Below are 18,244 nucleotides of genomic sequence, written 5' to 3'. Positions count from 1 at the left end.
AAGCAAAGTCAGAGAAATCACAAATGAGGATAAAATTGAAGTGTTTTTTTTTTTAATTTTATTTATTTATTTATTTATTTTTTTAATTGAAGAGTAGCTATTACCTGGTTGGCTCAAAAGTTCATTCAGGTTTTTCCATAGCATGTCACAGAAAAACTTGAACAAACTTTCTGGCCAATGCAATGCATGCATTGTGTAATTTCAGAGGTACCCACCTAGCTCCTCTTTGTTTATAGGATGCTGAAACCCAGAGGAATGCAGTGCACTACCTGCATTCCCCCAGCCAGGTTAGTGATTCACTCAAAACTTGTTAGCCCAGTATCCCAATCCAGAGCCATTCTCTGCTGTATCTTTTCTTTTTTAAAATAATTTTATTTGTTTATTTATTTTTGGCTGTGCTGGGTCTTCATTGCTGCCTGGGCTTTTTCTCTAGTCGCAGAGAGCAGGGGCTGCTCTCTAGCTGCGGTGTGTGGGTTCAGTAGTTGTGGCTCCCAGGCTCTAGAGCACAGGCTCAATAGTGGTGGCAAATGGACTTAGTTGCTCCCTAGCATGTGGGATCTTCCCAGATCAGGGATCGAACCCATGTGCCCTGCATTGGCAGATGAATTCTTATCCTCTCAGCCACCAGGGAAGGCTCTCTGCTGTGTCTTGTAAGGTATATTCTTCCTAAACTGCTTCATGTGTCTCTCTGACCCCCTCCACTCCCCACACAAATAACCATTTTTATAAATAATTTACTTTTGGGGGGAAATTGCATTGTTGTTATAATTTACCTGAAAAGTACGTTCTCATTTGACTTTTTCTTTGCAAGCTTACTCATCCTACGTACTTAAACCAGAATTTAGTAATCGCTTTTCACACAGATACACACACACACCTATTTTGCTCTGCCTCTACTTCACTCTTCCCATGAGAAAGGGATATTTTAAATATAATGATTCTATTAAATCAGTATGAGTTTGGTACCTTAGCCTTTAATTACCTTTGCTGGACTGTTAAGAAGCTTCCTGAGAGAGGTCATTGTGTCACTGTCAGTTTGAGACAATGAAGCATATGCCCTGTGGATTTTGTTAGAAATGAGATTAAGCCTCAGGGAGGTATTCTTTTTCCTCCTGCATCCTTTTTCCCTCTGCTGCACTACGTCACGTGAATGCATAACACCCAGGTCAGGGCACAGGGAGGTGGAAAGAAATACTCTCAGCACATTTTTTTTTAATTGATAAAGTTATGATCACATTGTTTTAATAAATATTTAATTATTTTAAGTAATCAGGGTTTTTTTGCTAACAATTAGACTTTCTGGGTCCATGGATAGTGACTATCTATGTAAATGACCATTTAACAGTAGGCTGTAAAAGAAGATTGTATGTAGAATTTCAGGGCATCATGGAATTTTAGATCTGAAGGATCAGGAAAATGCCAGATAATTTCTTGGGGTTTTCTCATATTTATACATTCTTCATACTCTTTACACATTCAATGCTTGTTTCTCTCTCTCTCTGCACCCCGCCCTTTTTTTTTTTTTTTTACCAGCTATTTTGCATGTTAACTCAGTTGCCAAGCTTTGAAACCCTCTAAGGAGAACAATATTGTATTGCTCTGTCTCCAAAATATTTATATTTGAGGCCTGTCTTATACTAGAGAATTACATCTTAAAAATGTTTTTCACTTTAAAATAGCTCTCACGATCCTGGGTGCAAGGCCATTGTGGACTAAGGCAAAATCCTTCTCTGTTACTACTGACCTTCATTCTCTTTCGTGTGTAGATTTTACATTTTGTTTCCTAAACAAGGAAAAGCAGTTATAGTCCCACCTCTTATGTGCTTCCTCGCATCTGAGTTGTGAGTTCAGTACATGCACATATGTAAGATTTCAAGTGCAAAAGGAGAACAGAGTAGGAAACAGATTTTCGCAGTCCCAGTCTGGTCCTTGCGTAAGTGCCAACGTAAAGCGATTCAGTGATCAGTGAATAGTCTCATGTTGCCTGGCTCTGAAGAAAAGGATTTGAAAACCCAAACTTAATAAGCAGATCAATTGGGTGGGGGAGTTGATATTATTGTTTTGCATTCCAATAACATGCAGTGTTATCAAAAACTTTTTTTTCAGCAGTAAAATTACAGGAGACATATACCTTTCAGAATGTCAGGAAAAGGAGTTGGGGGGAATTTAGTTAAGAATAATGAACATATACCACTTACCACGGGAAGCATACACTGTGAGCTCTGGGCATCTCAGGGTAAAGGGGGAATTTAATGCGGGTCGAGGAGTGGAGGTCAGCCTTGAATCAAAGCAGGTACTTGAATTAAGCTTAATGACTGCAAAGAAGGGGACTCCTGGGTAGAGGTGTGAACTCCTAGGCCCAGAAGAAAGTCAGGTTACTTAATTCCTCAGTTTTTATAATAACTGTGTTTGCATTTCCCAGTGAAGCACGGGGCAACTTGTGGGTTAAGTCTAGAGGGAATCATTCATATCCATTTCTCATTCTTGGGCTAGTTTGGGTTTAAGTTCAGATTTAACACTTCTGGGGTTTCCCTGCTTCCCTTAAGTTTATTGCCACCAACTTATTGATAAACTGATTTTTTTTTAAACTTTAGACAAAGCATTCTGTTTTATAGTTAGAGATAATACTATAAATCTATAAAGGCTATAAGATTTATATAAATCTGGAAGACTGTAAAAATCTAAGACTATAAATAAACCTGTTTATTTAACACATTGAATGGAATTTGGCTAAATTTAACACTTCCTGAATACCTGTTCTGTGTTTGGTACTAATGAGAAAGAGAAAAGATGAAAAGTAGGACTTCTGCCTTCCCATGACAAGGCCGAGGAAATGTGGAAATCACGCAGTAATTACAGTGGAATGTTACTTCCAGGAGAACAGAAGTATCCCTGTATCTTTCTCACCATTAGGTTCCTTGCATTTGTCACAGTGCCTGACTCGTAACTAAGGCTTATCATTTTCTCAAGTTGATGGATACACGGATGACTAGTTTCATAAAGACTGTGGAAATGGCATGTACAAGGTACAATATGGATTCAGAAGATGGGATGAACAACTTGGCCTTGGAGGGGTTCAATACAGATAATGAAAGTCTTTACAGGGAGATATTTGAATCAGCTCATGGGAGAGAAATAGGAGTTGTCTAGAGCTTCCAGAATGGTTTTCCAGCCAAAAGAATTCATGTGGACAAAGGCAAGGAGGTATGAAATGACATGGACGTTCAAGAAGTTGTAAATAATTTTTTTCAAGAATAAAGGGAGTAGAAGATTGCAGGGAGAGCTTTCATAAATAAGTGACATTTCTGATTCGAGTCAAGGCATGCTGCTGGGTATCAGAGTAAGAGTGCAAAATAAAGAGCCAAGAGACTTGTTTCCACCTCACATTTTGAACTGAGGTTCATCTTATTTACCCTCAAAAGTATTGGCATTTGGAAGCTAATTCAGGAGGTGTATCTTAGTATAGGAGGTATATCTTAGTATAGAAACAGTAGAGCCTGATGAACTATACAAATACTGTTCCAATGAGATTCTATAATTGGAAAATATATTAAAAGAAAGCTTGTGTATTTTCAAAAGTTAGTTTCATTACTGGATGATTGTTAAATAGATATACAATATATCACTTTACAAGGGCTTCTCTGGAGGCTCAGTGCTAAAGAATCCACTTCAATGCAGAAGATGTGGGTTCAGTCCCTGGTGTGGAAACATCCTCTGGAGAAGGAAATGGCACCCCACTCCAGTGTTCTTGCCTGGAGAATCCCATGAACAGAGGAGACTGCTGGGCTACAGTCCATGGGGTTGCAAAGAGTAGGATACTACTTAGCGACTAAACAGTAACAACAATATATCACTTTACAAAGGGAGCTGTCATTTAATAAATGAATTTCTGCCTGGTTCCTAAGAAGAGTGATGTCATATAGGATATAAAATAATTGATTTACATGTGGCTTTCTCACCCTGTGTCTAAGTCGAGGCACACTTGCATTGGTGAGAGTTTTCCTACCATAGGAACATGACTTGGATTTCTTGGACTACCTACCCCTTAAAGGTTTCATTGTTATGTACTAGATAGAAAGATTTGGTGGGATGGGTATTTTTAAAAATTTAGATGTATAATCTGTTTTCATGCTTTTAACTTTATGGATCATATTTTCCAATTTTAAATGGCCACATTAATAAAAGTCAGTTTCTTCAACTTAATTTTAAATGTATCTACTATTTTAATTGCACCATTAGGGTCATGCTAGGTGAAATTGATAGAAATGCTGCCCCTCTTCTGTTTCGACTTAAAGTTCAGCTGCCGCTGCTGTTGTTTCCTTTCTTCTATTTTCATTCTATTCATCTTTGGATAAAATAACTCCTTATTTTGCATGTCGAGGTTTAATGTATGTTCTTAACTTGATAGAGACTTTAATTTTGAGGGAAGGTTCTTGGCTGATTGCATTAGTTTAGCAGTTCTAGAATAAGATGTCTGTGGGGAGGGGCGGCAGAGTCCTGTCATTGATTCTCTCTTTATAACTGTGCCCTTTTAGCAGCAGCCGATTACCTGTGGTGCTTCTGACCCGGCACAGACTGAATCACAAGGAAGAAACTTTACATAAACCATTTATACTAAATGCTTGGTATGCCGGCAACATAAATCAACAACAATATCCATTATAAATTCATCCCTTTATCAGTATTATCTTGATAGAACTGATCCCAATGTGTGGGAATTTGAACTCTGCTTCAATACATCTAGTCCTGTGTAATTAATTATTCAGGGCACAGAGAACCTGGCCCCTGCGATGTAGAGTAATTCTTCCTGGTCAGCGTTAACTCCACTGGCAATAATAAATAGAAAAAGTCTCTAGTGATGCCAGTATTTTAAAGTGATTAATCATCTTTCCCCGCTTCGCCTCCCCCTCAGTTTTCTTTAACTAAGATTTTTCAGCAATAAATCTTTAACAATACAGGTAGGAATTGTTCTGTAATTAAATTTTGCCCTGCTTAATTTCTTACCTTTTATGTATGACAAAAAACAAAAAGTTAACATTTTAAGGAGCTCTGATCGAAATGCAAACCCAGAAAACTCCTTTATAGAATACTGAGAGATTCTCTGTGGAAGATTAAGCTCTTGATTTTGAATATTAGATAGAGCACGTATTCATTAAAATTGTTAATCAACACCAGTTGGGGTGTCAAATATTCTGAAGTTTTGAATTACTTCACTTTCATGTGTACGGGTTGTCTGTATTAGGAAAAGCCTGACATATGCATATGTTCCCAAACGGATAGAATAATTACTTATATCTTAACTTGCAGATAATTGATGTGAGCTCTGTAGGAAAGGGAGACTTTGCATCCTTTTGTAGTACACAAAGTGCAATTGCGGAAGTGGCAGGTAAATGCCTGACAGAGAATGACCATGTATTTCCAAATCATGCCCTGTAGAGCTGACCAGCCATCAAGTATATTCCACGTGACAGGGACAGATGTGACATATCTGTTGTGACACACTTCTGTACTACCAGTCTGTGGCTTGAGGTGACTCCTGTCCCTCCTCTGATGCTTTCTCCCGCTGCAGGACAACACAACGACGCACGGATGAACCTTGCCATTGCTCTCACCGCTGCCAGGTATGGGGCTGCCACGGCCAATTACATGGAGGTCATGAGTTTGCTCAAGAAGACAGACCCCCAGACAGGGAAAGAGCGTGTGAGCGGAGCACGGTGTAAGGATGTGCTGACAGGTATGCAAAGGCTCCAGCAGGGCAGATTTCTTAGCATCTTGCTTTGTCTGTACAATGACTGAATGATAATTTCTCTGTCACTTCTCTTTTATTGAAGCCAGATTTCAGAGTCCTATTACCTATATTCCTTATTGTCAACAACAACTGGTTTCACATGAAAATTTTCCTTTGTGGAACCTGGCCATTTTTTTTCCTCTTTGTGTTAAACATTAATGATGATCATGATAATAATGTCTGCAAAATTCCCACATAATGAATGCATTATGCTTTCTTTACAAAAACATGTTATTAAGAAAAGTCAATAAATGTGGCTAGCTTCAAAAAGTATCCTTTAGGGGACAGAAGCAGTGTGTTTACGTGCCATTCAAGTCAATCACTTTAACTTTGGTGAGATTTGCTTGCCTGTCCAGTTTTGTGGCCAGGTGGGCGAAGTTTCAGAATTACGTCGTTTCCTTCAAAACCACTGCTCACACTTTTGAGTTTTAAGGAGAAAGCAGCTCATTTACTCACTTTCTTCTTATTTGACACTTTAATGTCAGGCATTTTGCAAACTAGAATGAGAGCTGAAATGAAAAAGCAGCGTGCTTTTTTTCCTGCAGTTTGGACTTGTTTTTGGTTAAATGTACTCACATGCAGGCCTGTTGTGTGGCTTCTCAATGACTCTGGTTGCCTGTATCACTCAAGTGATAATGTATACTCCACCATAAGTTAATAGATGAATTAATAATCTAAAGCATCAGTGAGCAGAGAAACAAATGGGGTGTGTGACTGACACTGCTTTCTTTCACAGGGGAGGAATTTGATGTGAGAGCCAAGTGTGTTATCAATGCCACGGGACCTTTCACAGACACCGTGCGCAAAATGGATGATAAGGACACCACAGCTATCTGCCAGCCGAGTGCTGGCGTCCACATCGTGATGCCTGGTTACTACAGGTACCCGTGTTCCCACTCATGCGTCATCATCAAAGAAGGGCCGCAAGAAATTGTCTACACGTATTCTTATAGCATACCTTTCTTCATAATAGATGGTCTAGCTCACTGTTCAAAATGAGGAGAAATGACTGAAAAAAAAAGCTCTTCCAAAACACAAATCGCAAACCAGGCTTGAGAATTTCATAGTTTTTATGGCAATACTCCTTTCTATGAGTTAGTGATTTGGAATCTGTTTTTGTACTTTTTTTCAGTGTACTCATCATCAGAGGCTAAGTCTTAGTATTTCTGAATTTTAATTTTCATGGAAACCCTAAAATTAATTTTGCAAAAATGTCCATAAAAGACATTTACATGAAAACACTAAAAAGTTTGTTTTATAAAATACCCAGACTTGCTTATGAAGAATCTGAAAATGAGGACCAAATATTCTTATAATTTTTGAAATATATTTTGAAAAATAATTTATAATTTCTGATTTATCATTTTGGCAAAGATAATCAGAGGTAGAGAAATGGGCAGGGATAGAGATGAAATAAGAACAGCTATTAATTGAAAATCCTTTAAGTGGGGTGATGCACATGAAACTGCAATTTTTAATGTGCATTTGAATTTTTAGTATTTTTTATTTTTAATAAATTTGAAAACAAACATGTATGATCCCAAGAAACTGATAATGATTACCCCTAATGTACATTTCAAAAATATCTGGGGAAAAGTTCATGCATCCATGATGAATATGGAACATTTTTATTTCCATATGTGGAAATCTAATAGGCAAACTAGTACATAATTCTGTGAAATCATGATTTATGCTCAAGGTATTCATTAAGACATCATTTGTAGTTGAGAAATATTAAAAACCACATCAGTTTCTAACCTTAGGAGGATGGATAAGTAAATTATGGTGTATTTGCACAAGGGAATATTATATGGCCATTAAAAATTCTGAATAATTTTAGTGTCCTAGGAAAACCCTAGAGATACAGTGTTAATTTAGAGTGGAGGATAGAAGACTGTATGTGTAACATGAGCAAACATTATATAAGTATCTAGAAAAAGATGAAAAGAAGTATTTTAAATACCAATGGTGATTGCCTCTAGGTGATGTGATTATGAGTAAAAGGTTATCATTTCTAGGTAACATGGTTAGAATGGGAGTTATCACTTCTATATTCTAATAATTTTCCATAAAAGACGTATTTTTAATATTTGATAAAACAGATATACAGATCCGTGACATTTCATTTAATATCTGCATTCTTCTAGAATGCCATCCCACTATGTAATGGATGCTGCTGCCTTGTTAGTTAGTTTTCCACTAAGTCTTCTTGAAGAGAGTCCAAGATATTGTACCAAGCACACTTCTAATGAGAAAGATATCACACTTCTACCAAGAAGAATATTAACGAAATTTCATGTCCACCAGCTTCCAAAGTTTCTTTGTCCTTTTCTAAATCTCTACATATAATTAATAGACAGTCATCAGTGTTTTCACTTAGAACTGTAGAGACCATGGTGCTTCCAATCTCAATAATAAAAACTTATGCAGTGGTGCTTAATAGAGTCTTAAAAACTGTTAAGCAGAAGTTTAGTTCAAATGAAAAGGCGAGAAGTAAATATATGTACATGTTGCAAATGTTTCTTGTATATAGAGGTTTTCAAAAATAGTTTCAGACACAATTATATGCATTTATTTTGTGTTGGATAAAAATTTGCAAGGTCAGCTAGTTTGTAAGTCTTTGGAAGCATTTTTTTTAACATCTGTTGGAGTACAGATGTCGTACCTAAAGCGTAGACACACACGCATCACCCCAGTCCTTACAGTTGCTTAGATCTTGCTTGTGCGTTGTGTTTCATGTCTTTACTATTGTCCCATGATATCAGAGGACACGTTAGTATTCGGTATTATTCCCTACGTTATTTCTGCCACTTCATAATGACACTGTTTCGGACAAGCCATTTTATTCTGTAAACCTTAGTTTGTCTGTCGTTAAAATGTGAAGACATTCTACTCTTTGAAGTATACAGACAAAGACAGTATGAAGAGTAAGATAAGGTGATACCTGGGTAAAGAACTTCCTGGTTTGTTCATCGCTTTACCCCTTGTTAACTGTGCAACTTTGGGAAGCTGCTCATTTTCAGCTTCTGGTTTCTTATCTCATGATAGTTCCTAATTTGTGTACATTTTGACAATATTCCTTTGTTTATTTTTTCTTTATTTTCATGACTACTACATCTGCAGCTCCTGGTAGATTATCTGGTACATAATAATGACTGGTAAATTTTTGATGAGTTCTACTAACTTTTTGTGTTAACTTGCTCAAACTGAGATTGTTCCTTTTTCTAATTAAAATTTTAATCTAATACCTATAAGGGAATTTTAAATATATAGATATTAAAATATAAAACAAAATATGATTTTTATTTTTACTGCCCAGATAACTCCTGTAGACAAAAATAAACAAAAGTAATTGCTATAGAAAAATAGAAAGATATAGAATGAAAAGTGAAAGTCTCCCTCTTTTCCTCACGTCCCCAGCTTCAGTTTTCGATAATGCTTCTTTCTGATTTCTCCCATAAAATTTTATGTTTATGCTTGCACAAATGTATATCCTTTTAAACTTTTTTTCATGAAGGAACTCATGCTATATATATGTTCTCTACTATGCTTTATAATATGCTAACAACAGAGCAGATAGGTGGTTTTTAAGAAATATAAATATATATCACCTGCATGTAATACTTTCAAAACAGAAAGTCTCTCTTAATCCTAAAAATTAGGCATTAGTTTCAGACCCATGCCTGTAAGTTGTAAAAGTGTTAGTCACAGCTGGGTCTGTTTAAGATGCAGTAAGTGATCTCGTTCTACTTTGGGAGAAATTAATATCTCCGTTTTTAGCACCTCGAACCACAGCCACTAAACATCCTGTGGAGAACCTTGGAGGAGTGGCCTGACAGCCCAGTTCCTGTTCAGTTTCTGTTTGCAGATGAGTCCCTTGGTTTGGGATTACAGTCTGGGTTAAGTGTTTGGTCCCTCTTTCAGTACTGACTTTGAGCAGCTATATCGCTGGTATCCAAGGGACGGTTTTTCTCTCCATATCAAATTGTTCTCTTGGGTGGGTGAGGTCCAGAGATCTCAGACTGAAATAGCTCTCTGGATTTCTCAGTCAGTCTTCACTCAACAGCTGTAACTCAAGGGTTCTACTAGGTCCTCAGAGATGAGTAAGACCTTATGGTGCTGCCCTTATAACCAGCTGATAATAATTTAAGGCTTCACTTTCACTTTTCACTTTCATGCATTGGAGAAGGAAATGGCAACCCACTCCAGTGTTCTTGCCTGGAGAATCCCAGGGACGGGGGAGCCTGGTGGGCTGCCGTCTATGGGGTCGCACAGAGTCGGACATGACTGAAGCGACTTAGCAGCAGCAGCAATAACTTAAGGCCTAGCATTTCAACTAGAAGCTGATCAGTTTGACAATACAATGACTTCAAGAGCCACTGGTTTATTGAGTGTAGGCAGCTAAACGGGGAATAAGGACTCCATATGCAGTCTACCCTGTTGGGCTATTTTCAGAGTTTCTTTATGGCATTTATTAAGCTTATTATGACCCTAACATTCCACATGTAGAATTATCTTGTGCCATCGTAGCAGCTTTCTCTCTTTCTCTAGATTATTTTAATTTTCAGAAAACTCAACACACAGAAATCATTTACTTTTGAAGGCACTCTTTACATTAAGAACTGAGAAGTTGCTGTATAACCCAGGGAGCTCAACCTGGTGCTATATGACAACCTAGAGGGGTGGGAAGGAGGTTCAAGAAGGAGGGAACATATGTATACTTATGACTAATTCACATTGTTGTATGGCAGAGACCAACACAACACGATAAAGCAATTATCCTCCAATTAAAAAATCTGGAATTTTCATCAGAGTTGTGGGTAGATGATCTTACAAAATGGATTGAAAGCTGTGGTACATATACACAATGGAGTATTACTCAGCCATTAAAAAGAATACATTTGAATCAGTTCTAATGAGGTGGATGAAACTGGAGCCTATTATACAGAGTGAAGTAAGCCAGAAGGAAAAACACCAATATAGTATACTAATGCATATATATGGAATTTAGAAAGATGGTAACAATAACCCAGTGTACGAGACAGCAAAAGAGACACTGATGTATAGAACAGTCTTATGGACTCTGTGGGAGAGGGAGAGGGTGGAAAGATTTGGGAGAATGGCATTGAAACATGTAAAATATCATGTAAGAAACGAGTTGCCAATCCAGGTTCGATGCACGATACTGGATGCTTGGGGCTAGTGCACTGGGATGACCCAGAGGGATGGTATGGGGAGGGAGGAGGGAGGAGGGTTCAGGATGGGGAACACATGTATACCAGTGGCGGATTCATTGTGATATTTGGCAAAACTAATACAATTATGTAAAGTTTAAAAATAAAATAAAAATTTAAAAAAAACCAAAAAACTACAATACATCAAATAACTGAAATACATGAAAATAGTTGTCTCCTCCTTTTAGCCTACAGATGCTTTTTACTACTGGTGAGAGGTCAGTTTTTTTTTTCCCATAATATGTGTGCATACTGCTGGCTCCAACACTGATTGCTGAGTAGTTAGTAATAAATTGATTTCAGTTTAAATAAGGGTACTTCAGGATGGCAATGGTCTGCATGAGAAAAATTTTCATTACATCTAATCCTAGACACACACATAAATTAGCAGCAAGCTTCTTCTGCTGATGTCAAGTGACTTATGCATATTGAGAAAAGACCTATGCCTCACCGCGTTGTATATACCATCCCTATAGTTGACAGCCATTTTCAAACTTTTGTGCGACCTTGCAGAATTAATTCTTCGTAAGAAAACAAACTTTTCCCTAAGGGTGAGTTATGAATTAGGTAATTTAGAACTGATGAGAAGTATTTCCAAGTGGATTCTTAAATTTTTATACCATTCATTAATAGCTTTGTCTTCCCTCTGTGCTTGTTAATTTTATGTTTGACACATATGTCTTCACTTAAGCAGTTGATTCTCTACAGGTTCCAGTTATGTGTGTGTTGGTAACTATCACATTCACCCTTTAAACTGCTTTTATTGCACTGAGAGGTTTTAAAAGATTCAGTAGTTGTGCTTTTCCAACAGCATTTCATGTCTCAGTTGCTGAATATTATAATTTTATGCTGAAGTTGATCAAGTTTATTGAGTTGCTTAGATACATCACATAGTATCTAGCCCATAAAATGGTCATATATATATTATACCAACATGTAATTTGTTCCTTAAATTTTAGAATGTAGAATTTATCCTTTTGTTTCAATATAGGACTATTTACCAAATTGAAAGTTGAACTCATGAGCTAATTTCTATCACAAAGTGACATGTTTAATATAAGGGCATATCAACCCAGGATCAAATTAGGTGCTTACAAACCATATTTTAACTAGTTTCTTTTAAGATCTTTAGCAAGTTTTATGGCAAGTACAAAGGAAAACTGTAGACACACAGAGACTGAAAATACTCGATATTTATAGCTTTCAGTATATTTTTTGAAAGTAAAATTACTTTAAGTAACCCTGAGTGAAGATGAGATCCTCACTGAAGGTTTAAATGATTGACACACTTTGGGGTGATTTTTGCATGTGCTAAATAGAAGAATTGAAGCCTACTCTCTCCTGTGTCTCATGTAGACTACAGATAGTGATTTCTTTCTACAAAGGCTGTATGGACATGGCAGGCATTTCATGGGGCTGACGAGTCTTTGCAAAGAAGTATTATTACTCCTTGTAGTTTCAATGAAGAAGATGCATTAACTAAACTGACTATGGATTCCTTTTCATAAAAAAGTCATTTTTGGTTTGCTTTTAAATGTATTCAGACTCTCATCCTTACACATTTGAATCTTGAGTTTCTTGTTTTTTTAATTTTAAGAGAAAGACCCACTCCAGTACTTCTGCCTGGAAAATCCCATGGATGGAGGCGCCTGGTAGCCTGTGGTCCATGGGGTCGCTAAGAGTAGGACACGACTGAGTGACTTCACTTTCACTTTTCACTTTCATGCATTGGAGAAGGAAATGGCAACCCACTCTAGTGTTCCTGCCTGGAGAATCCCAGGGACGGGAAGCCTGGTGGGCTGCCGTCTATGGGGTTGCACAGAGTCAGACACGACTGAAGCAACTTAGCAGCAGCAGCAGCAGCAACTATGAATAGTTGACTGTATGTCTTTTAAAATGTGTGAGCATAACAGGGATTTTTGGAATTTATTGAAACCAAATAGAATTATGTTTCCTATTTAAGAAATATTATTAATAGAAGCTGAAAATATATTTACAGAAAATACCTTTAACATTGGTTCCTTATGAGAATTCAGTCAAATTCAGCTATCTGAAGGTTTGTAGTGTTCAACTATTTGAAAATGACACTTTGAAATTCCTCCTGCCATTTTAACAATGTCTCCAAAATTTTAGAATGGTTAATGAATCCATTAAAACAACAGTTACTAATGATTCAATAACACAACCGGGCAGGTTTTATCAGTGTTTATTTTCAGTTGCCTCTTCTTGCAAGTGTGTTTTACAATTTGATTTTAGAATATTAAGTAGGTATTAGAAAAATTCTTAATATTTTTGAAGATTTTGGTCTGGCAGAAGAGGCGTCCTTAAAGCTTAATTTAGTAGTATAATACACTGGCATCTTCTGCCTATTTAAAGATTTTCATTGCTAAACTATTTCTCTCCTTTTTGATCTTATCCCAGTACACTGTTATCTAGGTAATAATAGAAAACTGAGCCCTTTTCTCATGGATACATTTCTTGAGATTTCAGTAAAATTGAAATAAAGTAAGAAATCTCATATTTGGTGAAGTGGTATAAGCTTATTCAGGCAAAAGAGAGTAAAGAACTTTTTGATTATATTTTAGTTTGTAGAAAGTTAGACCCTTCACTTTTCTCACAGACTTCTCAGACCTTATACTGAAAGATGTATCAAATGTCAAATGTTCCAAGAAAATACTTTCCATGGGCTTGAAAAAAGGTTGAAGAACTTAAGTGACCATCATGAAAGGAATTATAGGCATTTATCCTGCTGACATTATCTGATGTGAATGGTGCAAGGGATCTAAAAACCCAAACAATCGGAATTGAAGTCCACCTACTTAACTCACCTTGCATTGCTGGTTTTGCTGTAGAATATTATTATAAAAACATTTGCTTGATTCCTTTTGTATTACCATTTTTTTTCTTTTAGGAATTTCTAGATTAGGTTAGCGGCAAAGTAATAGTTCGTGTGTTCCTAATTTGCTTATATAAGAATTAGTGAATAAAATGTTTTAGAATGCAGATTAAGATTAAACTCTGGCTGACTTCAGAAATATGTGACCCTTTCTTTTCACCCCAGCCCAGAGAGCATGGGACTTCTTGACCCAGCGACCAGTGATGGGAGAGTTATTTTCTTCTTGCCCTGGCAAAAGATGACTATAGCTGGCACTACCGACACTCCAACTGATGTTACACACCATCCCATTCCTTCCGAAGAAGATATCAACTTCATTTTGAATGAAGTGCGTAACTACTTGAGTTGTGATGTTGAAGGTAACATGCATTCCTTTAAGTTTACTCTCCCTTTTTTATATCTCCCACACCATCCCAGCTTTCACTAGATAACTCCCATGCGCCCCCACTGACTCATCTTCACAGCTGGCTGGCTCTGACTCTTAGGTACTGACCACTTCTTCTAGAAGCCTTATGAAGGCCGAGGCATAACACAATAGGAAGAAGTTGCCTTTTTCCCCCTCCACTTTCTATATCCACATGAAATGCATACCGTCCTCTTCTGGTCATTTCTAATAGCAAGATTGGAATGCCAGTCCGGCAGGGCTCTAAACACCCATGCTTTTCTAGGAGAGTATGAAATGTTTGCATCACTAATTTCTAGAGCTTGAGAAGGTATGATTGACAAATCTAGGATACCCATAGGAAAGAATTAGTTAGAAAAATGAGAGGATAGAGGAATGTATTCTAAGAAATTTAGTGAGCTGTTACTATGTAGAAACTGGAATATTAACTATGGTTTTAGCTAATAAGTATGCTGTTTTAATTGAAAAAGATAAACTTCACTTCTTTCCAGTGCTAACTTGATTGAACATGCCTTCTTTTAACTTGGATGTCATAGTATTTTCTCCAGTGGATATATACGGTATAATGCATTTTTTAAAATTCACAGTAGTTTCAAAAGTTTTCCAACATTATTTCCTATCTCACTTAATAACCTCACCATCCATCTAGTCACCCAGGCTGGAATGGCATGCTTATCTTTGTTGATCCTTCTCTTTCTACATCCAGTCCAGTTCCCATCTCTGCTTACTCCGAAGTATCATGTAAATCCCCTCTCGCTTCCATTGCCCTGGTTCAAGCCTGGGTCATATTTCACTTAAACAGTTGCACTGACCCCCTAACTAGCTTTCGTGCATCAGGTCTGTGTCCTCACCTGGTCTGGTCCTTCCATCAGAACTCTGTAAAACACAATTCTATCATCACATCCCTGCACAAAAATATCCCTTTGATGTCTCATCATTAACTTTAGCAAAGTTATTAAACTATCTCATACAGAATCTAAGGCTTTTCATGACTTGTCTTGGCAGGTTTGCATTCAGCTATTCCACCTCTGTGCATTCAATCATTTAATTATATTGCATGACTTATTATTTCCAAATCAGGTCATGCACTTTTAAATCTTCATGCCTTGTTTATGTAGGTCGAAGTCTTGCTCTTGGATAGTCTTTCCCCCAAGTTTTCATTTTGGCAAAATATTATTTATACTTCAGAAGCCGCCTATCTTTTGTAGTCCCTTAAGATCACTGAGCTAGTATATCACAGCAGTGTATAACAGGTAATAATGTAAGATATATTCTCACTTGGAGCTCCTTAAGGGTAAGTATTCTTTATTCAGTTTCAAAGCTTGTTATATATATCTGGTATGCTACTTATAATTATTTTAAATCAAAACGAATTAGGTGCTTTCAAGGTTTTTGATGCTAGTAGCAATATGAAAATCTTTTTATATGAAAGTACAAAATTTAAGATTTTTGAAAAATAGTCATCATCTGTTTATATCAGGAATCTCCTATAATGTTGGCTTCAATGGAGGCCATGCAAGGACACAGTTTTTGTCTTAATGTGACTCACTAGCATTTATGAATCCTTTTTCCCTAAGGAATTCTTTTCATTATGTGATCACACATTTACAATCAAACAAAACAAACTGCTTTACAAAGTGGTTTAGCGGATTCTCCTAGTTTGATTGATTGATCCATATTATATAGTTTTAGTTTCTTCTAATTTCAAATAATGGTTGTAATTTCATTTTGAGTAGAGTTTCTTTGGATATCTGTAATAATAGTATAAATATATTAAGTACATGTAATTGAAATCTATGTGGCCAAATTTATACTCTTTCACACACACACATACTCACACACAGTTATTTAAGAAACAGTTATGCCCAGTTTAATATCCATTGCAATTTCAGCTTGATACTTTTTCCCCTCATTTTGTGAGATAGAAGGAGCTTTATCTGGGTATGACTGTACTTTAATGAACTGATTATTGTTACTGAATCCTGCTTCATTTCACATTTACCTGGATATATTTTTTAAAAGTGGGTTTATATTGGATTCCAAGAGCAGGAAGTTTAGATTGCTAGAGCAAGAAACAAAATTAATTCAAGAGCAGAGAGCTATAGTTGACAGGTTCCAAATTCTTAAAGTTCAGATGCACGAATGAGAAATCTAACTGCTTATATGTGCCCAGAGACTGGATGTGCTGGAAACAGGTATAGGTTCCAAGAAGCTGCTGTGCCCATATCATGGGTAGGGATTTCCACTAGTGAAATGAGCCTTGGGCTAGAACAGACACCAAGCCTATACCGCTCACTTTTATTCTGCTTATTAATACATAGAGGACTTGGTAATACCAGCTAGGACCTCCTTGGTCTGTAGAGAGCTTTTCAGTTAACATACCTTTTGGTAATCAGGTTAATTGGTGAAACTAATGAGGAATTTTTGTCAACTTTGATTTTTTTGTAAAAATCGATTGAAATTAATATGTGGATACTGTAAATTGTAACATGCGGACACTGCAAATTGCCTTTCCACTGGTGGTCTCAGGAATCTTGAGATTAAGAATTCTCTAGGTAGCAAACATCCAGGATAAAAGCAGAAGTGACAGCTCTTGCTTGTACTTCATTTATTTCCCCATGCTCACCATCTATCACACCTTTCCTCCTTATCAGCTTATCCTTTTAAAAGCAATTCAGCCACAATGATTCTTCATGGTTTCTTTTATTCTTATTTATTGAACTGAAGTCCTCAGAGTATATGAGGAAGTACCCTCAGTCTTGGTAGAGTCCTAGTTAGCTAAAGTATGTCTATTTCCAAAGTAAAGGCATTCTCATTTGTATTTTTTCCAAGGAATTTTGGTGAAACCTGATATTCTCTTCTATACTGTGAAATATAGTGAAATAAATGTGAAAGTGAAACTCAGCTTCAGGCCCCATTCAGTCTTTTTGACTACATGCTGTTGCTGCACATATTTTAATCTTATTTTTCCTCAGCAGGTAATGAGTGCTTTATTTTTAAAAACTCTACTATCATGGATTGCTTTTTATGCAAGACACTCTGCTAAGTCTATTGCTTATATTATCTGATTCCTCATAACAACCTTATTAGTTTTATTTTGTAATTTCCATTTTATAGGTGAAGAAACTGAGGCCCAGTGACTTTCTTTCCCATAGGTCATTCATGTTGGAGCCTGGTATTATGTATGTCAGTCTAGCCCTAATATTTATGCTTCTAAATATTGTGCATATTCCAGTTGCTAGTCCTGGGTTTGTTGCATGATGTGATATCATATCCACTAGGGAGTGGATTACTTCTCTCAGTTCATTTCATGGAAGCTGGTAGACACCTTCGGAATGATGGTGACGTTTGCTCTCAAGTGACTGGCCTTATTTGGATGTGACTGTTAAAGTAGAGGTTTCATTTCTCATAACCAGTCCCTTGGGCCAAGCAGTCTTCTCTACAGATTTAAAAAATTAGAAACTTTGTATAGATCCCAGAGCCATGTTTTTGAAATGGTTAGTATTCACCAGGATTGAAATAATCATTTAAAAACGATTTATTAGATGGATAAGTAAAATTCTGACAACAGTTTCTGAGCCTCCCCAAATGGCTATATCCTTAAGAAAAAAAAAAAAGTGTCAAATCTTAACACTCCATGCTGTTCACAGCAGCTGCCACACTTCTGCAAAATGCGTCAGAACAATTCTGAAAAGCATTTTGTCTGTTGGGAAGGAGACCATGTCTTCTTTCACAATTTAGAAAGCTCACCATTCACAGGCTGAATTTTCTAGATTACTTGTTTGTTCTTTTCTGAAATGGGTAATTGATAGTTGTGCGGTGTGTATTGGATTAGGAGGAAAAATAATCTTTTGAAAAATGTATCATTAAGTCTGCTGTGTAGAGGTTAATCAGGAGGATGCAGTGGTGAACCAAGCTGTGAC

The 18,244-nt window shown here is 36.8% G+C and overlaps 1 protein-coding gene across 7 annotated transcripts in view; it reads left to right on the top strand.

Annotated features, from left to right (window-relative positions):
- GPD2 (glycerol-3-phosphate dehydrogenase 2) overlaps positions 1 to 18,244 on the top strand; it is a 240,175-nt gene that overhangs the window by 201,420 nt on the left and 20,511 nt on the right. For all 7 annotated transcript variants that reach the window (XM_061437609.1, XM_061437601.1, XM_061437583.1 and 4 more), the window contains 3 exons: positions 5,570 to 5,734; positions 6,525 to 6,669; positions 14,084 to 14,277. In XM_061437609.1, coding sequence (XP_061293593.1) covers positions 5,570 to 5,734; positions 6,525 to 6,669; positions 14,084 to 14,277 — 504 coding nt within the window. The remainder of the gene's footprint in view (positions 1 to 5,569; positions 5,735 to 6,524; positions 6,670 to 14,083; positions 14,278 to 18,244) is intronic.

This window comes from Bos javanicus, chromosome 2 (genome assembly GCF_032452875.1).
Source record: "Bos javanicus breed banteng chromosome 2, ARS-OSU_banteng_1.0, whole genome shotgun sequence".
NCBI classification, from domain to species: Eukaryota; Metazoa; Chordata; class Mammalia; order Artiodactyla; family Bovidae; genus Bos; species Bos javanicus.
The sequence above is the reverse complement of the archived record's forward strand: the minus strand, read 5'-3'. Positions and strand labels throughout refer to the sequence as shown.